Source organism: Sphaeramia orbicularis, chromosome 10 (genome assembly GCF_902148855.1).
Source record: "Sphaeramia orbicularis chromosome 10, fSphaOr1.1, whole genome shotgun sequence".
Lineage (NCBI taxonomy): Eukaryota > Metazoa > Chordata > Actinopteri > Kurtiformes > Apogonidae > Sphaeramia > Sphaeramia orbicularis.
Genome location: NC_043966.1, coordinates 26,230,536 through 26,253,337, shown reverse-complemented (window position 1 = coordinate 26,253,337; position 22,802 = coordinate 26,230,536). Strand labels below are relative to the sequence as shown.

At 39.4% G+C, this 22,802-nt stretch overlaps 1 protein-coding gene across 2 annotated transcripts in view; it reads right to left on the bottom strand.

Moving 5' to 3' along the window:
* The window catches only part of pcdh11 (protocadherin 11), a 156,606-nt gene that overhangs the window by 127,848 nt on the left and 5,956 nt on the right, over positions 1-22,802 (bottom strand). The window contains exons 2-4 of one of the 2 annotated variants that reach the window (XM_030145098.1): positions 21,851-22,431; positions 13,020-15,527; positions 6,444-8,517 (exon numbers count right to left, since the gene is read on the bottom strand). In XM_030145098.1, the coding sequence (XP_030000958.1) occupies positions 8,434-8,517; positions 13,020-15,527; positions 21,851-22,390 (3,132 nt within the window). In that variant the 5' untranslated portion in view covers positions 22,391-22,431 and the 3' untranslated portion in view covers positions 6,444-8,433. Of the gene's footprint in view, positions 1-6,443; positions 8,518-13,019; positions 15,528-21,850; positions 22,432-22,802 lie in introns of those variants that run through there. The other variant, XM_030145097.1, reaches the window with a different exon arrangement.

Here is a 22,802-nt window from a genome sequence, read left to right as displayed (position 1 = left end):
AGCTCACCAATCTTAACTGAGTAAAAGCTGTCCAGGTTAAGGTATTAAAGAAAGTGGAATGCCTTCTCCATCTGATTGAGAAAACAGATTATGTCAAAACCTCATTAAAGGCTTAGGGATGTTTGCAGTATTTTTTTGTGTGAGGTAATAGAGTAATTTAAGCTTAAGGAGCCAACAGAGTCCTAACAAACCTCTATGTAAAGATCCAACGCATTAGAAAAAGCTCTACAATTTGTGTTAGCACTGACATGCATTAGCTCTCTGTGGTTCATCCTCTATTATTCTCAGCTAATGACTCTATGCCTGCGTACCCTCTGTGCAGTTTGTGAACAACTCAAGTCTTCGCTTCTAGTACATTTCTATTATGACTGCCACCACCACCACTCCCACATCACTCACTGAGTACAGCATGAAGCTTAAGCTTTCTCATCCAAGTGAAAGAGATGGCTATTTTCGGCCACCGTTACATTTTTCACTGTATTTTTATAGAACAGAATAGAATAGAATAGAATAGAAATTATGGAAATTAAGTTGAAGTAAAGTATTGGTGACCACTCAGTGACCAAATTAAGTAACTATCATTGTAATAAGAATTCAGTGCAAACATTAGGTTGAAATAAATCTAACCTTAACCCTTTCATGCATAAATTATGAGAACCTTAGTCAAGATTTTTTTATTGAGTGTTTTTTATTCCTCCTTAGGCATGAAAAAAAAAATTGCAATCCAGTTTTTTTTTTCCTCATGGAGCTACAAAAATGTCCATGCATTTAATTTTTGAAGTAAAGAAACGTGTGTAAAACCCAATGTCAGAAAGTGAGATGAAAACAATGAAATAAAAACATTCTAATGCTGCTAATCTGATGTTTTCTTACATTTTAACATATTCTAATGCTAGTTATTACTCACGTCATGGAGACAATATGCAAAAAAAAAAAAAAAAAAAAAACTTTTGGTCTAACAAATAACAATTTATTTACACTAAAACATATTACTCCAGATCAGGTTTATCAAGCACAGCAAAGTTACAGTAGTGGTATGAATGTCAGTGTATGGGATGATGCATAAGTGTCCACTGTGTTGGCTGATATGGAACTAAAACAACAAAACCCATGAATATACAAGAGAACAGCTGGAGAAGAACTGTCCACTGGAGTGACCACTATGCATGAAAGAGTTAATATAGAACAGCTATACATAACAATGACACTCCACCTCTTCAGGGTCAAAGTGGTATAAAACAGATGGGATGGGGCCAGTTATGCTAACTTCAGTAGATATGAGCGTGGCACAATAACTGCATTTATGTCATTCCCATGAACACAACACAAAAGATGTGGGAATAGGTGTAATGAAACATTCACAGACTGTAAATGTAATTTTACATTTTCACAGTTTCTTCAAATGCCTTTTTGTGGTTGAATCCTTACTTGTCAGTGGATGAAGTGAGAGCACAATGGATGTCAGCATGACACTGTAAATTTGCTTTAACTTTGAACAGGATGCATTCAGGGTCTCTGCTTGTCTTTTGTGTTTCTTCCTAAGATTGAACCTGACAGCTATGTACATCATTCTGTTGAGGAACACAAAAAAGCACAGGCAAACAAAGAGGAGGAAGTATCAAAATGCTGTGGGTTAATAGTTCTTTGGTTCATGCAAACCTTTCCACTGTCATCCAACTTATGCCATGTGAAGCTCTAATTAGTCCGTGGGCTGATCTCATTAGAGAAATGCTTTTGTTGCAGGTGTCCAATCCAAGCTGAGAAGATTGCCAAAGGCAGAAGGTTAGAGAGGTTGGCTTACAGAACCAATATGAGCGACTCAGCGGCTTATATCCAACCATCCTTAAACAATGCATGCATGCAGAGATATTACAGCATATCAGCTACTAAACTAACATCATACATCATCTTGTAACTGTTGTAGTTCAGTAAGATGTGCACGGTATGAGGTGTTACTTTGGGCTCTTATTGTCATTTCAGGAACGATAAATCTCCTTCTTTTTAAGTCTAAAACATAAAAGCAAAGGAGCTTGTCCCCATCTGCATTCAGAAGAGGTCAGCACATTGTTCAGTCCTGAAGTGTTACAATTACCCTGGAGTAGATTTCTTGGCTCATGGTGTGTGTGTCATCACACTGAGGAGCAGGAAGCCTCAAATAGACACATTTAAAGGAGATATCACTCATGGGATGTCTTCTTATGGCTTTATATGGTTTGGCAAAAACAGGGGGTGTTTGAAATGCAGTGATTAGCGCAGTGGCCGGTAAATTTTAACAGGGTTTGCATTGGGACTAATCAGGAATTAAGAGTCGGCATCTCCTTTAAATCGTCTTCTTTACGCATTCGTGGGGGTTACTGTCAGGATAGAAAAAGGCAATTGTCTGCGGTCTCCCGATTATCCCCTGCAAAAGCCTATAATCTGCCTGAAAGTACTTAAAGAGTCAAGCAGCAAAATAAACAACATTGATTATCATCCCACTGTTCTTTTTTTTTTTTTTTTTTTTTTTTTGAGTGACCATGCAGAGACGGAGGGGGTTGGAGGCTAAAGTTGCGCCTTCTCCCGTCAGCTCCATCTGCTTGGGCAAATGTTAAGGCAGGCTAAATACCCCCTGAGTCCTCTGTTCAAACCAGATTATCAGATATTCTAAGGAGGCAGACGAGCATCTTATCGTCTCCCAATCTCTTTTACAAAGGCAAATCAAGAGTTCTGTACAGGGATTACCAGGATTAAGACGGACAAAGACATGGCACTCTTTGAACAATGTCTTAAAATGTTGCCGTTAAAATTGGCTACCTTCCATTTATAAACATGGTCCTGCATCCTGTCATGACAATAGAACACTAGAAGCCAGATAAAACATTACATTATACTTTTTATTCGACATCTTATATGGTCAACATGTTTAACACTAGTAAGTACAAATGCATTGATTCATGACTGAAAATAAACCTATTTCTGTGTTTTAAAATTATATTTATTTGCCAGAATACACTGATCAATTGCTGGACACTGTATGCTAAACAAACTAAAATATGGGATGAATTTCGGTGTAAACAACCTCTTTGTGGCTGTAGCTTAGTCCCAGATGTCCAGACAACGCAGATGCAAAACCAATGACCTGGTAGCAAAAATAATAAATAACAAAATGTTCACCCACAGAAGAAAAAAAAAAAAAAAAAAAGCTTTGTAAATTCAATTTTGTCTTCCCTTTATGGTATTTGTATTTGTGTTCCGGGGGGATTAGTGTTAAATCTACATGGCCAAAACTAAGGTTGAAAGCATGTGATTACTTCAAAAAGGGGTGGGGGTGATTGAAATAGGGAGGGTGGATGACTCCTAAAGAAAGCTTGTAAAGCTCACATATCTCCTCTGTAACAAAATAAATTCCACAAAACAATCAAGCTCTGACAAAACCACACCAAAGCACCGGCAGCTCCAAACATTTTCTGTGCTTGTTAATCGTGAAGACATTATTAATTCCATACAGGTTTTCATGGTGGATTTCTCAACCTGGGAAATTCAAGTGAAGGCAGAGACACACTGTCTTGCAAAGCACACGAGCAAACCATATGCTCCTTGCACTACTGCAACTACTGTTTTAGATCACACTTTTAACAAGGAACAAACAATTGTACAAGCAATCGATGTTCCTCAGATCCCCGCTCCACAGTCACACCTCGTTTAATCAACAGAATTGTTTTCAATGAAAACAATCTCCGGGCTGTAGAGCTACTCAGTGTCTCAGAAAGAACCACTCGGCAGGCTTCCACACTGATTTGATTGTTGCACACACAAAGGTAGCTAGACCACCGCAGCTATGGGGCATGATTGAATTATTCAGTTTGGCAGAGATTTGGCAGCAATTGTGTGGAGTGTTGCCTTGAGTGGAGTGCAACTGAAAGACAGCATCTTCTTGTTTCCTGCACCACTGCACAGAACATGCATAAATAGCCCCCGCTTAGACAGTCAGCAGTGCTTCAGGACAACTTCACATCATACCACGAACACCCTCGTTGCTTGGATAATTGACCTACACCTCCCCATAGACACTCTCGACTGTAATAGGTTATATATTTTAAGCATTTACATTTAAACATTTTTAATGAGAGGGAAGTAGAGGAAGTAATAAATGTAAAATGCAAAAGAAATTCTGTAACCAGGGAAAATATTCCAGTAGTTTTTTGGGGGGCTTTTTTTTTTGTTTTTTTGCTTTTTAATTCGCAAAAAAAAAAAAAAAAAGTATGGACAACTTACAAAGTAGGGTAAACAAATCCATAAAAACTTTCAAAAAACACTTTCCAACAAATGTCGAGAATTGCTATAAAATACCCATTGTGGACCTCAGATTACTTAATGCACATAGCGTCAGACAAGAAAGAGCTGAGACAGCAACTGCAGCAATCATTTAGTTCAAACAATCTGTAATCTTGAATTGTCATTCAATACCATCTGCAGTGCATGACTGTGATCTCAGTGGAGAATGTGAGTGACTTGTAAAATCAATGTAATGTGAAGAAAAAAATGGGTTCTGCCATCTTGATAGCTCCTTTGCAATACTATCACATGAATAACGAATATGTACCAGTTTTATGTTTCATTTATCAGAGGGGAAGAATTGATAACGGGGGTAAGTACTGATTGCACTGATTGCAATTTCAAGGTTGTGGAAAGTCACCGGGCCATTTCATGCTTTGTTCGTAATGATAAACTTTACAGGAGAATAAATCTTGCTGCATTTCATTCTGGGCAGATTATCGTCTAAATACGTACCATTTATCATCACATGATCATTGCAAATCATTTCATCTTTTTGCAATATACAAAACAGCCGCATGTAAGAAGCTTTAGTGAAACCTGCTCCATCTCCAGACATATCATTGCATTATGTGTAATCAAACTTAGTACATATGACTTGCTTCCTGGGCTGTTAGGTGAAATTGAATATGCATCCTCATGAATCATGAATCAATATGTCAGCAAAGGAACACTTTTCTAGTAACATACTGTAATACAACCATGGGACAACCTTTTAACGACATTTTACGGATGATAAAAATCACCAGGATTGCACTTAATGTGAGCTGACCAAAATCACGGGTGCACTGGTTGAAACCCCTTTACAACTGCACAGTACAGCGGGAACTGAATAGCAACAAAGGGATGATCCAAAGCATACCAAGACATTTTCTGTTATAAACCAGACCAGCAGCTGCTGCTTACAGTAAATCTTTTTTTCCTTTTCCGCCCATCCCTTCTTTCTCATCTGTGACTTTTCATTCCAGATCAGATGAAAAATCCATTTATCGCCTACTCTATCTTCATGCACAAATGTTAAGACTCATTAATGCTTTGGCTTTGTTGCAGTTTTTATTATTTATTTATGGCTCATTTGAAAACATTTCATTACCTAATTATGCATAACACAAAAAATGAAATCATAATTTATCAAGCTCAAAGAGATACAACTACCTTATGATCTACCGAAGCTCTCTGTTTTTTAAGTAAGAACGAGGCATTTAGCGGGTTTACATTTATCTATTAATAGAAGGCTGACATTTATGCACTCTCTATATGGAAATGCTCTACTTGTCTGTGCACCATTTTCGCAAATCACCAAGGACACTTTCCCCAAGGGAACTGATTAGCTCCCTCTCAGTTTTAAAATATGAAATAACTTTGATACGCAATTAAACATTTTCTGACTCCGGCTTTGTTTTATGCCTTTCAAGTCTGTATTTTTGGATCTAATCCACATAAATACGGTATAACTCAATGTTTGAGCAGTGGATATTGTACCTTCTAGCATCAATCTTCCTCTCAGATGTGTAACACCCTGTGTTTGTGTACTCTTGTATATTATAATAGAGGGGTTATCATTATCAAATGATCATTATCAGCTCTCATGGAGGAGAAACAAGAAGAAAAAAAGTTGTGTTGTTCCAAAAAAAGCTTCTGTTCTGCTGTTTTCTGTCTGCACACTTCAAAGGATGTGCTCTCACCACATTTCCATAACTTTTTATCTGTAATCTGTTCCTAATGAGCGATGTACGTATATCCAAACCATAACTTCCCTGTTTTTCCTCCTTTTTCCTAGTTAACATGTATAATGTCGCAAAAATGTCGAAGCAAAGCAGGTATGAACAGTTTTTCTAAGGCTGAAATGAGCCAATTAATGGTGTCTAAACTATCATAGCTATACACACTTCAACAGGTCACAGTCACATTGACCTATACTATATGCTACCAGCTGACTGTGTATGAGGAAAACTAATGATTATTCTTCAAACCTCAACATGTGTTTCGCCTCTTTCAGTCTAACAGTTCTCATGAAGCAGACACATTATATAGTATGCAGAAATATGATCCGACTGAAAGACACATTTTTTTTTATACACTCTAATATCAAGTGCTCAAAACAATGAATAAGAGGAGTCATCAAAATATGCAATACAATGCAAAAGACTTTAATAAATTTCAGAAGCGCACACATACATAAACAAAACATTTACAGTTTTCTCCACTTGGCAAATCAAAGTCAATTACAAAGATCATGTAAGGTGCATATTGTACTTCACATTGAATAAAAGTGAGGTTGTCTGTCTCCCTTATAAGGACAAAAGCTCTTCCCATGTATGAGTTTTTTTTTTTTCTTTTCCCCAAAGATCAGGCAAATCTAATCATTACACAGTGCTAGGATGCTATGTATACTTCATACTGTGGCTCCTACGCAGTAGTGAATACATTTGATACCATAATTACATGAATATACCTCCTTCAATAATAACAACCTGCCTCACAAGGAGGAACCACACATAAAATTAAAAGCTTTAAAATAGATATCGTCTGAAGGTCTATGTCATATTAGGACTGGTAAGACAAATCAAAGGCTGCCAGTCTGTACAGCAATTTCATAGAGTGTTCCGGACACGGTGCAGTCCATTTCATTTCCATTGAACTACTCAGACGATGTCCACTTTAATGACTCTAATTCTATGGTTATATGTATGTACTGTAAGTACCTCTTAGGACTTACCTATCAAAGCAGTCTGAAGCTTACCAACAGGACTATTAAACAACAATGCTGCTAACCCATCGAGCCATTTACTTGTGTATAGTGTAGAAATTATTCTAGTCAGCACATACTGTACCATAATGATTCTATAGGTGTAGAGAAACAGTAGAGGCAAAACTATACTCTGAACAAAAGGCCTAAAAAGTATTATCTTTCTGGCAAACATTAACTTATTGCTGTTTTTAACTGAAGCCTGGATTACCTTTTCATTTTGGTGTTCAGTCTCTTCTTCTTTTCATTTGAAAAATTCTTTTGTCATTGAAAATGAGTGCACAAAGTCAAGTCATTTTTGCCTAAGCCCAAAAACTTATATTAAAGACTGCCTGAGGATTATTATTTTTTTTCCTTTTTCAACCATCTGGAGCCATTTTAATATGTATCTTCCAGGTTAAATCACTTTCAACTTAGGAATTGAAAGAGACACACAAAAGGTTAGGCTTAGTGGTCTTTAAATCTGCCCTACATAAACAGCTTTTGATTATAACCCCAGCAGTTAGTCCCTTGTGATTGTGGCTTAGCTCAAAGTATTAAACTTGTCCTACCATTCGTGTAATAACAGCATGGCGATCAGTAGCACAGTTGAAAAGCACTGCACATGGTCTTTAGGGTGGCCATGCATGTTTCGGTACCATCAGCCACATTGTTCGCTAACAATGTTATCAGTGGCGTTGAAATAGGGACAAGAAGAGTCGAGAGTTGACAGAATAGGTAAACTGTGAGGTGGGCTCAAAATGAATGTAAGCCTACAGGACGTAGGCCTTGCAGCATAAATACATTAGAAGTCATTAGTTTCATGAGCAAGCCCACAAAGAGCAAAGTCAAATAATACAAAAAATCAGAAAGTAAGAAAATAAAATGGCCACCAGGCAATTTTCAAAACAAGGCAAAGAAATGGAATCAATAAATATAAACACCATCAACTCTGTGATAGATATACATACATACATATAAACATATTTTACAGATCTGCTGACTGTATTTGACACCTATTTTACAGAGTGGGTGTTGGAGGGACATTTTTCAAGGAGGGTTCAGGGCGTACAGTATCATCCTCACTGGCACAGGTAAGTAATAGCATAAGACTAAATAAAGCATTTCAAATTCCAAGAGATTCACAGGAGGAGCTTTGTCAAGTTTCAGGCAGGCAACATGAAGCGTCTTTCTTTTTCTGAGACCCCCCCTCCCCCCCTCCCCGCCCCCCTCCAAGTTCATCTTTTCTCTCGATTGTATGAAGAGGTGGGGTTTGAGGCTGTAGAGACAGTAAAGTACTTGTTTCACCTCTTCAGTTCTCGCCTTCCTTCTTTCCTCCCTCTGCCCTTTCTTTCTCTTTTCTCTGTTTTTCTTTCTTTAGGTAGTGGGAGCTAGAGATTGATTTTAATCCTGTGGGAGCGAGCTGTACCTGTGCCACAGAGTGTGCCATAGTGTGGTGGTTTCAGTGCCGTCTCCTGAAATATAGAGAGACAGACAGATATAGGGAGATTGTAGTTACAATATCATCGAGCTCTGAGCAGCCTAAGCTGTAGCCTTATCAGTGCGAGGCTACACTGAACACTGAATACAAAATCTCTGAAGAGAGTGTGGAAGATAAAAAAAAGCATTCTTCAAGGCACGGCTGGCAATCAAGTCATTATCTTGTCAGGTTTCCTTGAAGAATGCTGCAGGTGTCACAAGTTTGTGCATTTTTCCTGTACTTATCAGAGCATGCAATCTTATCCAATTATCACTCCAAATTTGTCTTTTTGTCTCCCACCACACTAGTGCAACACTCCTTATTTCCCCTCAAAAAGCCATTTTTTATCAATTTAGGCCCAGTCTTTTGGACCCTTGCCAGTGGGTCCTCTGATATGTACAGAACATGACATTTTGCCATTCCTAAGAAAGTTAGCAACACATCTGCCAAGACACTGACCTAATAGTGCGTATATTAGGAAGGGATTACAATGGATCACAGAATCAATCAATCAATGACCCAAGAGAAAAAAAAAAAAAAAAAAAAAAAAAAACATCAACAAAAATAATAAAATAAAATAAAAACAAATCCATAAACTGTTGCTAGGGGTTTATTATGGGCATCAAATTTGATTAACAAGCCTACTTAGTCTTTTAAAACATAGCTTCTTCCACTGGCTATGAACCCACAATGAGTCAGCACCAGCACTTTGTCATCAGACCATGGGTGGTGAGTGTGAAAGGCCCAAACCTTCACCCACACAAATAAATGATGATATGCAGAAATTTTGTACACCGCTGCCCTCATTATTCAAAGCATTATATTATATTTTTTGTACAGAGAATACCATAAATTGCATTATAAATAAGTCATTACTACAACACTTGTGGTCTGAGAGGTATTTAATCAAACTGTAATGTATGCGTACATGATAATACTAAAACACTAACAGCGGTTTCCCTTATACTGAGTCATAGAGGGTCAGTATCGTTAAGCAATGACCCCGTGTGCTCCGTAGTCCTGGAATTATGGGTCAAACAAAAGAGTGTATTAGCCTCTTTTATTCTGTGCATATTCATGGTGATGTCTGAGATCACTCAGGCAGGGTGGTACTCATTTGATCTGCCTCCGCTAAAGCACATACTCTCGCTAGAGCTCCTCATCACTGGAGGCACATTGACCTCTAATATCATGGGGTAGGGGTTAAAAGAAAATGATGAGATGCGTAAAAACTGAGAAGAGAATGAAGGGGGAGAGGGGGAGGGAGGAGGTTTGCATTTGCAAATACAGCTTTGGCTGTATAATGAAGCCATATGGTGGCACAAATCTGTAGTCTCTGAAGTATTTTTACAAGCTTACTCTTTATCAGCTACATCTGTAAAGTCCCTGCAAACATTTTGGTGACCTTATAAGCATCTCCTCCCCATATTTATTCCATGGGTGAGCTTTTTGTTTTTGCGTTATTTTAAGTCGCTGTAGGTGAGTAGGAGGGTACAGGGCAATATGAGACCACCAAAATGGCACTGAGATACCTTCTGTCATTTTGAGGAACAGAAAGGAAAACACAACAACCTGCCTGCAATATTTACTTTTGGAATTCACACGATTCGAGAGGAACTAAATAGCTGACGCTCACAGACAAAATGAAGCTTTTGTTTTAACAGCCATTCTTGAAATGTCTAGTGGTAAAATATAGTCCTTTTTTTTTTTCACTCCACAAGATAAAAGCAGCAACCATATTTTTGATGAAAGGCTGTTTCTGAGTGTTCTTTTTTAGTCTTACTTTGAAAATAGGTTTAGTTTAAACATGCACATGGATGAATTAAGCAGAGAGGAAATTCTAATAGCACCTCCAAAACAGACCTGCTGGTCATCTATTGTCTCATCACTTAAGATCCTGAGAAAGTGAGTCACCCTAAGATAGTCGGTAGCATCTATAATAATCGTAAAGGACGGCTGCCTTTTTTCTTCATTCTTATCAGCCTCTTCCGAAACCTAATTACAGTGATTTTAATCATACTATATTACGAGTGATTAACCCTTCAGTGCATTTAATTAACCTTTGCAGCCACCAATTCTCATCAGGCAAAGCTTCATGCTATTTTTTCATGACACAGGCTTTAAATAAGCACACTTAAAACTGGTGGGAAATCTAATGTCTAAAGTGGGAGGCATCACTTGTCAATTGCTCAAGGGAGCAAGAAAAAAAAGATATATTATCATCTTAAAATCACACCCAAGATACGGTTGGTGAGTGGAACCGATGATGGCTGATTTTTCTTCATATCATTTAAATGCAAAGATATGAGAATGTCTCTTTAGAGAAGTAAATAAATAAACCTAAAAATAATCTGATGCAAACAAGCCTGATATCACAAAAACATACTGTAAGATTAGAGGAGATGTTTACTAATCATATATTCATTGATTCTAAATTATTTCCACAAAAATACTCCACTCTTATCAGCAGCATAAGTGAAAATCAATTTAATTCCATAATGCATAAAATTGATGATGGATAATAATTCAGAATTGTAGAGCACAGGCTGAATATTTCTGCATATTTCAGTCACTACTGTAAGAGGGGAAAATCATTCTGACAACTCGTCAGTGTGTCGTATAAACACATTATGAATTAAATCTTTGGTACCAAGGGCATGCAGTAGGCTTATGTATAATTTACCATGGCAGAGCATAGCTTTTAACCAGGTTTTTAAATAAAAGGTGGATGAAGGGAATGCCTATCAACTCTGTGTGGGTGTCTTCATAAATTATACTAAGTACAATACTTCACAGGATCAACAGTCATTTACCACAACTACGCCATAAGGAATTTTAACGCTTGCTACATGTCAGAGAAACATACCGAGTGAAAAAAAAAAGAAAAAAAAAGAAAAAAAGAAACCAAAGATCTGAAAACTATGCACAGTATGAGGCTAGACACAAACAAAAGCAAGCACCTCATCAAACAAAATCAATTATTGATGCAATATCATGAAATTGACCCAGAATTGAATGAATGGTGGATGTGATAATTATGATCAACACAGTCACAGAACACATACCCTGTGCAACCAGGACACAACCAAATGCTCAAAAACACAACAGAGGCAACAAAGTGGAGGTAAAAGAAAACAGGTAAGAGGAAGTGAAATCAACGGGATGTTTGATAATGGGTGACAATCACAGCAAAACACAAACATATTGTACAAAATGCACCTCTACGCTTTCTACAGACTAATGTGCCGGTCATGTCAGGTCAAATATAAATAAACACACTGTTATGAATGAGATGTGATCATTCTCTGGTGTCTGTAACACACTTAATGAATCATAATGGCAAAACGTTTGTTCTGATGTCATTACACCGTCTCTTAAGCGAGCTAATTTAAAGAATCTAAGGAATGTGTATTTACATATACCGTTTATAACAATAATTGGGGTCATTAAAGTAGAGCATTTACGGGCTAAATACAAAATTGGCCTGGCAGGCTTTTTTATGGACTAGCGTTCCCTTGGTGTTTAAGTATATTGGTCTCGAGGCTCTGCATCACCTTGATCCCTATGACCCCCTCCCCCGCCCAAAGCAGTACTCAGTCTTCCCTACAGCACTCTGATCTGGCTGTCAGAACTGTGCAAGGCCACCTCTCCTTACCTCTGATTTACATTTATTTCCCTCGCCAGCTTTTATTTATTGGGGCACTTCGCATTTGGCACATATCTCTTAGGGAATCATAAGCCCTTTGCTGTACCTTGGCATTCAAATGAGCCTCTCTCCCACAAAGCTTCACTGGCACAGTTAAGACAGCACTTAATATTTCGAGAACAGAGGCTACAGTAAATGTGGAATTATTTATCAAGATGTTTTTGCATGTCAAGAGCACATTTTTTTGTTGTGTATTATTACCTTCACACTTTTTGCTTAAATAAATGCCTGATGAAGTGTGCAGCCCTTGTCACTTGTAGTGCTATGTTTATTTTTTGCTTGGCTTGTTTAAACGTGTCAGTCAAATATATTAGCGCATTGCTTCAGTCTCCCTTGACCTCAAATCCATCAGTGGGGATTTCAATCATGGCTGCCTATCCCAGGTTCCTCTAAAACAGGCTACATTACCAACAACCACTCGCACTTGCCTTTAAAATAGGAACCCATCATACTCACACTACTACTCAAGTTTCTGAGACTATTGAATTATCCTGTGCAGTATTTTTGTAAATCATTGTCTAACTACAGTTTCAACTGATCTGAAACATAAAATTAATAACAATCACCACAGAGGTTGCTGTATTCATACATATATATTTTTCATTTTCAATTCTTGAGCACACTCATTTTTAAGTTGAAATGACATTCATGTAGGCATGGTCATGGTCTGTGGGGGAAAATCTGGCTCCATGCTGCCACCCTCCCAATTTCACATCACCTACCACGGGGCAGCAAGGGGAGAGTGAGTGTGGACTAGTGTGGGTGGGTTTAAAAAGGAAGTCATGAATTACCTGTCGGGTGGTGATTTGCCCCGCAGTCTTGAATCCCCCCTGACAGCTGCACTCTGAGACACTGTACGGATCGGAGCTAGTCGACGAACACTTGGAGAGTGAATCACAGCCCACCACAAATGTGTTGTCCAAAGGGAGCTCTTGGATCACATGGTGTTTCTTAGGAGCCACTGGAGTCTCCGGTTTGATTTGAAATGTAGGCTGGGGGGATGCAGACTTGTAATGCTTGGCTAAATCTGGGCTGTCGGGTTTGAAGGTTGTAGGCGTGGTGGCCCAGTTGTACTTCCCCATGGTCTGCTCTTCTAACTCCACAGGGAGATCCAGTGTACCATTAACATGCTCATGGGTGGGGTCATCAGGCTTGGATTCATCAATGGTCACAAAGTTCAGAAGGAGGCTCTTTGGAGACCGCTTCTTTCTCTTCTTCTTTTTCTTAATCTGACGGCTCTCTTGGTTGGGTGACACCCACTCACCGCTCTGCTTTCCTTTCTGCACCACTTTATGTCTGGGGGTCTGCCGACACCGCACCAAGGCAGTCACAAATATCACTAAGATGACAGTCATTGTCCCTGCTATGATAGCTATGACAACAATCACATATCCATTGGCTTGAGGTGTTACCTCACTGTCGCCGATGTTACGGTCCAAGGGTGTCTCCATACTTTTTCGGAGCTGCTCTTGGATGAAGGTGGCATTTGACACGGAGTCATTGACAAACAGGTGAACAAGTGCAATTGCGTGTAGTGACTCAGGCTGGCCTAGATCTTTGACCTTGACTACCAGCCTATGCAGTCCGTGATCAGCAGCCACTATTTTCTCCTGCAGTGTTATGTTACCCGTTGTTTTATCGATAGCAAAAAGACCTCGAGGAGAGACCCTAGATGTGATGATGATACTGCTGATAATACTGTACTGCAGCTCAGCATTCATACCTGTGTCATTGTCAATAGCAAACACTCTGGTGACCACAGCACCAGGGGTAGCGGTGGTTCGCACTAGGTCATAAGAGTAATTGGAGGACGGGATGACAAATACAGGGCGATTGTCATTTACATCAACTACATTGATGGTGACCTTGGCATAGGAGGAGCTTGGAGGTTGACCTCCATCAACTGCTTTGACCATAAATGTGTAAGAGCTTTGTTGCTCCCTGTCGAAGGTAATATTAGGTTTGATCACACCAGTCTGTGGGTCGATGATGAAATTATCTTTTCCATTCAAAATGGACAATGTTATAACAGAATTATCCCCAGCATCTGCATCTGTCACTGTGATTAACCCCACAGTTCCATAGAGAGGCAGATTCTCAGGCACATAGAAGTTATACTCAGGGTGTGTGAAAGCGGGATTGTTGTCATTAAGGTCCTGGACGATTAGCCTGACAGTGACATTGCTCTGCAGGGACGTTGAGCCATTGTCCCTCGCTATGACAGTGAATGAATACCTCTCCTGCTTCTCTCTGTCCAGCCGTTTGCCAACAGAGAGAATTCCTGACCGTCTGTCTATGTTAAACCCATCAGGTGCATCAGGGCCAAGAGTGTAAATAATCTCAGCATTATGTCCGCTGTCTGCATCAGTGGCACTGATTTTTATTAACTGTGTAGAAGGGTCATTGTTTTCCGGTATGGAAAGTTGGATTTCCGGCTGGGGAAAAATTGGTGCGTTGTCATTTTCATCCTTGATTTTAATTAAAACCATAGCCGAAGTGTTCAAAGGAGGAGTCCCCCTATCCGAAGCCACTATCTTAATTGCATATTCTCGAGTCATCTCATAGTCGAGTGGGGCAGCTGTCTCTAGTAAGAACTGATCATTAAAGACAGGCTTCAGCCGAAAAGGAACATCATGGTCAGTGTAGCACGCTACTTTGCCATAAAGATCTGCATCCTTGTCAGTAACAGTAATTAGGGCTATTTTCGTGTTCAGAGGCGCATTCTCAGAGAGCAGAACAGTCCCATTAACCAGGTTGATAATGTAACGAGTGTCTATGGACGGTACATTGTCATTTACATCTGTTACATTAACAGTCACTGTGGCTCTAGAGGGCGTAGAGCTGCCATCACTGGCCAGGACGATGAGTTTATGGACAGGAGTTACCTCCCTGTCCAGCGGCTGCTTCACAGTGATCAGTCCTGTAGAGCTGTCAATAGCAAAGTGACGTTTGGTTGAGGCAGAAATCTGGTTACTGAAGGCGAAGTGGATCTGTGCGTTGGAACCCATGTCTGCATCTGTGGCGTGAAGCTGAGCCACTGACGTTCCCATGGGGGCATTCTCAGGCACCATGACCTCCAGCTCACTGTCTTTGAAGATAGGACGATTGTCGTTGACATCAGAGATGGTGACTTGGAGAATGGCAGTGCTGGATTTGGGAGGGTTTCCACCGTCTTCTACCTTTATCTTCATTACAAAGGTGTCTTTTTGCTCTCGATCCAGGTTCTGCTGAACGATAAGCTGCGGCCACTTGTCACCTTCAGGCGTCTCGATGATGTCTAAACCAAACTCGCTGACACTCTGCAAAAAGGAGATAATATTTTGGGTTACTTTAATCTGTTTTTTTAGCTGTTCATATGAATATGCAACAGCACATGCAACGTTTTTGAATGTTTTGATGTTTTGATTTTTGGTCCCTTTTGATTTACAACTGTTCTGGCTGGTTAATATTTTTTTATTTTTATTTCATAGCACTCAAATGTGTAAGGAAAGTGAAGGTGATGGAGGTGCCAAATGAACTAGCATAAGTAAGACATTAACATAATTTCAAATAGCCATAGGACATTTTAATTAGCTAATACGGAAGAGAGTGCGCTTAGCCATACTGATGTATCCCGCTAAGTTTTCTTGTTCTTGCTTTGGTGAGTCAAGACTCTTCACTTATCTTAGAGTGTCAAACAGTCTGTCGAGGTATTTCCTTACTTAGGTTACTCAGGTTCATTTGTAACCTTCTTAGGCTCAGGCTTTCCGGCAGTGATGAATGTCAAGCTCAAATTAAACAGTCCTGGACATTCTTAAACACAGCAGCTGGTTCCTGACTCTGCTCTGCAAATTAATTTAGGTGGCAGCAAATCAAAAACATTCTCAAACATGATGCTTTTCTGCTTATTTCTACAAGCTTCAGTGATTTCATACATACGCTACAGAACGTGCTCCTGACATGTAACAAATGTCAAATAATTTTCAGAAAAATCTACAAATCATTGTAGTACATTACCCTTTAACCCCTCTTTTACTTTAAGAAATCAATTTGCCTCCTTAGCGTTTTCACCACATTTCTGCTATTCATAGTAAAATGAGATTTCATTCTACCTTCTTGTGTCAAGTAAGGAACATTTTATCTTTATAACAGGAGACATTTGGAAATGGAAACACCTCTCTTTTTAAATATATTTCAAGCCTAGAAAAACATGGATTTAGAATAGGTGAGTGAAAGTCCTACGTATTAGAAAATGACTTTGTTCAAATGGCGCTTAATATATGAAAACAAATGTAATTCTCATGAGAACCAAGAGGAACTGGCATTGGTTAATAAGCCTAATGGCTTTTCACCCCAAAATGTTCTGCTAATATTTACAATTATAGACAGGGTACGCATGGACTCAATCCATATGTGCTCCCATAATAGAAGACAGAGGAAGGAAAGGAAGGAAGAGAGAGACAAGTGACAGAAAACCAGAGAAAGACGGAGTGTGGGGGGTGGGGGGATAAGAAGAAGATCAAGCCCATGAATGAGCTGCATGCACATTATGAAACAAAGAAGCCCTTTGAAGCTCTTTCAGTCAGAAGCAGTTTCATGGTAAAACAAGAAAAAGCATCCTCTTTAAAGAGATAAGCTTCATGCTGCACATAATGTTGGAAGAGATTACTCTGTCTAGGCACAGTTATCAAATGAGATTAAGATATATACATTCTCCTTGTTCAAGTAAGGAACATTTTAACCAAAATGTTGGTACGGAACTCCTCAGTAGATTTTAAAATCTGCACTACAACCACCCTTATGCCGACGCAGGTTGTAGCCAACACAAGGAAACGTGCTGCACAGCATGTAAATGATTGAGAAAAACTGCTTGCTGAGGGAATGTCTGTCATGATTGACAGAACTACTTAAAACAGCCAGCATTGCAGCAATGATCTTTAAGACCTTGTTTTGTAATCCTTCTGGCAACCAAAAGCCATATAGGGATACGCAGACATGGCATATTAACTATGCAGGAAGATGTACAGAAAGTGTCTCATGGATGGAACTGTCCTGATGCTTCATGCACATTACAGAACTATTTCTGGCAAAGCTGGAAGGTCCAAGTCTGAGGGCTTGATTGCTAAGCACTACTTCATCCACACAGAGCTGCTCAATCCACATTTGTTTGAACAGTTCATAGATATTGGAACAGTAGTTGAATATCTGCACACTGATATTTGGCAAAGCCCAGTGTTAATAGTAGGATGTTGAGTTAGGATGTGTCAAAGGGAATGCTGCACAGTGATTTATGAGCCAGCATTTCTTCTATGCTTTTGTCTTGGTTTCACACAATTTTACAACTGACAAGACAGCACACAGCGCATTTCAATAAGTTGAAGAGAGCTATCTCTCAGGCTGTGCATCTTCCTGAATGCAAAATTAGTCTAGTGTATTGTGATAAGATCTAGGGCAGGCTAAGAAAAGGCCAAATGCTACTAAATCACTCAGTGGAAACTCATATGCAAGTTAGAAGGACAAAGCTGTCTGAAACTCATTAGGTGTGCACATTTTACCACATTTGACTCTTTCTCACCATGCATACACTGAACGGGAGGCACATGTCTTCTTGAACTTTGGGTCATTACATTTTAATGGGCCACTAGTCTCTGCGTTCAGAGGCAGATCACAGTATAAGTGGAATGTGTATGGAATATAATCTAATCAAAGTGTGTTAATTTAGATGAAAATGACTGAGAGATACTGACAAAAGGAGAAGTGGCTGATGATGAGGGAAGGATGACTCTGAACTCCGCACAGCAAACAGTGCCTTAGATTATCAGTGGATGCATCTTTCAGTCAAGTTGATGACCTTATTAAAACTCAGAGGAGACTGAGATTGGAATGTGAATATATCAGGAGGACTCCAGTCACGGTGATGCCCATGGATAGGGCTAACTGGGGAGGGCTATTCATCACAGGTTATAGCACCTTTTTATAATGCTGATAGAAACTCACTCTCTCCCTGTCCCTCTCTCTCATTCCTCCCTAATTCTTTCTCTCTATCCCTTATCCACTTTAGCCCCTGGCCATGATCTCATGCATATAATTAAAACAAAAGAAGCTGGGAATTGTTTGTCTCTTTTTGTCAACCCTAGAATAGGATAAGGTGTCAAAATAGGATGCTAATGAAAACTGGAAATGCTTGACAACAAGCTTTCTGCCCAGACACCCCAGTCACTGCCTATAGGCAGCTAGCAATACATTATTCTGTTTTCTTGCTATTTTGGAATGGAGCTTGAATAAATTTATCAAAGCTAGAATAAGAAATGAAGTCACTCAAGATCAGAATTTAAGTACCTGCAAAAAGACCACTCCATCCACTTAAACATCTCAGGTATGTTTCAGAGAAGCTTGTAGAAACCAAGTAGATTGCACAGCCTCACAGGAAAAAAATAGGTGGCAATAGGTTAAATCTAAGAGCCCTCCTGCCTGCCCAACCAAAATACAGACATCCACTTCATCATCCAGTTAATCAGTGAGGCATAGCCTGGCCAGCAGCAGTACATTGATCTCCACAAAATGACTTGAACAAGATGCCCACCTTAAATGTGACTGAAGATGCTGACATAGATGCTACTTGGATTAATGTAGTGTGTGATGCTGGAAAATAATACATCACTGAAATAAGGGAAGAAGCCACTGCAAACCCCCCAAATACACAGTACAAGTAGCAGCAGATCTTCCTTCAGTCTTGAACATGTTTCTGCACCTGCCTGAGTTATCCACAGAATATGTAAGTGATAGAATCTTCTTTCATGGGGGAAATCCTCCTCATTCATGCATGTGATTGCTTTGTCTGACCTTGGCCATTTCTTAGGACGCCCTACTTGCAGCTCAGGTGACGTAACACACCACTGCGCTATGCTGATGGCCCTGATGGTTTCACTCAGAGTATGATTACCAGCCATTACATGTTCTGCTGAAGCAAGATCAAATTGTCTTTTTGTCCCACTTTGCTTTGAAAATGTTTCTTTTAAAACGAGGATGCAGTGTTTTCTTTCAGAGGGTGTGTGTGGACAGCTCAGACATGCTACACGTTAAATGGGAGGCCACTGAGTATGGCACACAATAGTAGCAATTTCAGCATCATGTTCTGCGCTGCGCAAGAAAACTGGGCAAACTATCATTCTGAGGGAGCTTCTGAGGCAAATCTCAGAGGAACATACAAAGATAGTCCAGAGGTGGCTTAGCGGCCAAGAGCTATTCTAGGAAATGCTTGCACATTTCTTCCCCTCTAAACCCTTGGCTTTCTACTGCACTTCTGAAATAAAGGATACTACCGATTGAAAACGTCTGTGGCTCCTTTAACATTTTTGTGCTTTACTAATATGCAATTTACAACACAGGTAAAATTATCTTGAGTACTACGAAAATATAATGAGAGGACCTAAATCAGGTACTTTTTACCAAGGATGCTCTGAGAAGAATTTCCTGCAGTAGATATTACATGGGGTTTTTCTCAAGCTTTACAATGAAAAGGGCAAAGAAAATGATTGCAGATGATCATAATAATGAGCAGACCATTTGGTTGGTGATTTTCCAGGCATGAACAATTGAGGACATTGCGCTGGAGAGACCTTGGCAGTGGGGAGACTCTTTAAAAATGCAAATTTGTATTCCAGACAGACACACACAGCAGTGATTCTGTTCACTCAAACCAAGTGTTAACTTCATCTGAGACTCTGAGATGGACTTGTCATTTCTCCCTTGCACCAAGCTCTCAAACCCAGCAACCTTCCCTTATTCATTATGTTTAGATTTCCCCCTAGTGTGCATGAATCTCACTTTTTTAATAACAATTCATTTGCACAAGCTAGTGACACCTCCCGTAGTCATCTATCCACAACACATGGAGTGTTGTCTAGACTATAAATGAAGAATGCATATTATCCTGCTTTCTCTGAATTTAGGACCGACTCTATTAAGCAACAGAGTATTGCACTGCAGTTTAATAGCGAACCAATTAGATGATGAAGAAAAGCTTTTCCTAGTTCTGCATGAGACACTTATTAGCATAATACAGTGGATTCTTCTTACTTACTTTAATGAACTATGTTCTGCACATGTAACCTGTTGCTGGGAATTGCATATGTGCTACATGCTGCGTCTGCATTTTCTGCTACATGTTCTCTGAAATTACATGCGGAAAACTTCTCTCTTTTACAACCTTCTCTCATAATGAAATAAAGCATATGGAAATAGTAACGGCCTATATAAAACACTGAGGGGTTTTGTGATGTGTTCATGAAAAAGTGGGTAATATTTCATCATGGGATCAAAATGTATTAACTTTATAGATCTACACCACAGCTTTACAGCGGCACGTCAGGTTTGCAAAATATGTATAGATGAAAATCCGAATCACTGTCTACTAACTGTATGGGATGAAAAACTGCAGTTAAATGAGTGTGTGTGCTGATTAAAAATAGTCAACTACTCAGTCAACTAATGTGGCAATGAGAGACATGAGGACAGGTGGTATGCTGTAAGCGGAGCAGTCTGTCAGGGCTTTTTCAATTAACTGTTTATTCACTAATATACATCTGCAGTCACACTGAACCATTTGGAGAAAAAAAAAAAAAAAACTGTTGAAGTTTAATGCTTTCTGGTGGATTTGATCAGTCTAAATGTGCCTAACGCTGATGGTGTTTACTTTATCAATAATATTGTTATAGTAGTTATTTAGATGCATTTCCAAATTAGACTGTTTATTCTACTAAAAGCTATTTATTCTATTAAGTCCATAAAGCAAATCAGCTCCTTGAAGGCTGTTCCACTGTTATGAAGCTTCAGGCTGGTATCTTTCACTATCAATATCTTTCACTCATTCCCTGTTGAACCTAATTAATTTCTGCAAATGGCTAGTTCAGTTTTAGACTTTGAGATTGCAATCATAGTGTAATGGCCTCAATCAGCTTCAGTCGTATTTGAGTGAGTATTTGAGAGTCTTCACTAAATAATTCAGCATTAGGTATATGGCTATTTTTGTTTATTAAGTAGTTTGTACAGATGATGACTCGGCAAAAAAACTGCACAGGGGAATGTATCAGATAAAACAGGATTTGGTTTTTAATTCTGTATTGCCAATGCTACACATTATAGCGCTGTGTGGACAGTTTTGGATTAGGACAGGGGTGTGTATGGACTTAAGTTTGTAGATCTGATTTTAGAAGAGTCATTTGAACATTTACAGAAGAATCAATTTAACATTCAGAATTGGGCTAGGCATTAACATAAAACTACTTTGTCACCGACATTTGTTTAATGAATGTAGACCCAAGGGCTTCATTTAAAAAAAAATAAATATCAGTTGTACTGATGTAAATGCTTTTGACACTACACTGCAGTTACAGAATAAGATTGTAAACACACATCTTTATAACAGTCATTGTGAATGCTCTTCTGTTCCTTAAAGCTTTCATATACACCATTTATGCTGATTAGTAGTCAGTGTAATTAAACTGAACATAATAGTATGGCCACTATGGGTTTGGAAAATGCAACTGAATGAAAACATAATTCTATTACATTAAAAAGAGTCGATGCTGAACCATAAAACACCTACGGATTTTCTGTTTATATGGTTGTAAGTTGTCCTCACCTTGACCAGTTCATAATGTTGGATCCCATTGATCCCAACATCAGGGTCAAATGCCGAGGGCACAGGGTATCGGGTGTTGATGGCTGTGTTCTCTGGGATGGAGATGTTTATAACAGTGGACTGGAAAAGGGGTGCATTGTCATTCACATCCTCAATCAGGAAGCGGATCTTGACCAGTCGAAAGATCTCATCAGGCAGCACGGCCACTTCAATCTCATAGTAGCAGCGTTTCTCAGCGAAGACCCCTGAGCACAGCTTCTCCCGGTCAATTCTGTGATTGGTGGTAAAAATCTCCCCTGTGTTGGCCTCCACTCTCACCAAAGGCACATCGCCTGTCTTGTATACAGGCTTGAACTGCAGCGGTGAGGACAGTCTGATGTTTGGGTCAAGGTTGAGGTCCAGGTCTTTGCGCAGGTTCCCAATGCGTACGTTCTCCGGCTGTTCCTCCTTCACCGTGTAGTCCCTCTCCTGGGCCCCACATAGCAAGACCACACAGGTGAGCAAGACCACCAGCGCATGAGTCTGACGTGCTAAGTCCATACTCAAGAATAAGTGGGAGCTTCCCTTCTACAGCAGCAATTCTGTTCGAAAAGAGAGAGAGGGCAGAGGAAGAAAGGGAAAGAGACAGAGCAAACGGTGTCAATACAGAGAAATACATGGCATTCAAGTTCTGCTGTAATTAGTACTATTTTCCCTCACGGAGAGTTTTCATCTTGACCTTGACCATCCTAACTAGTTATGAGCTCACATCCTTCCTGTGTCTTTGAGAGCAAATTAACAGCTGTTTTACACAATTAACCTTTTATGACATCCACTGAGCAAGCGGACATGAAAAGGTTAGCAGTTCACAAATTCTGTCCGTCCATTTCATTGTCGTAATGAACCATTTCATATCGGGTTCAGTGTTGTGATAAAATAGTTTGCTTTCAAAGTTTGTTCGCAGACTACAAAT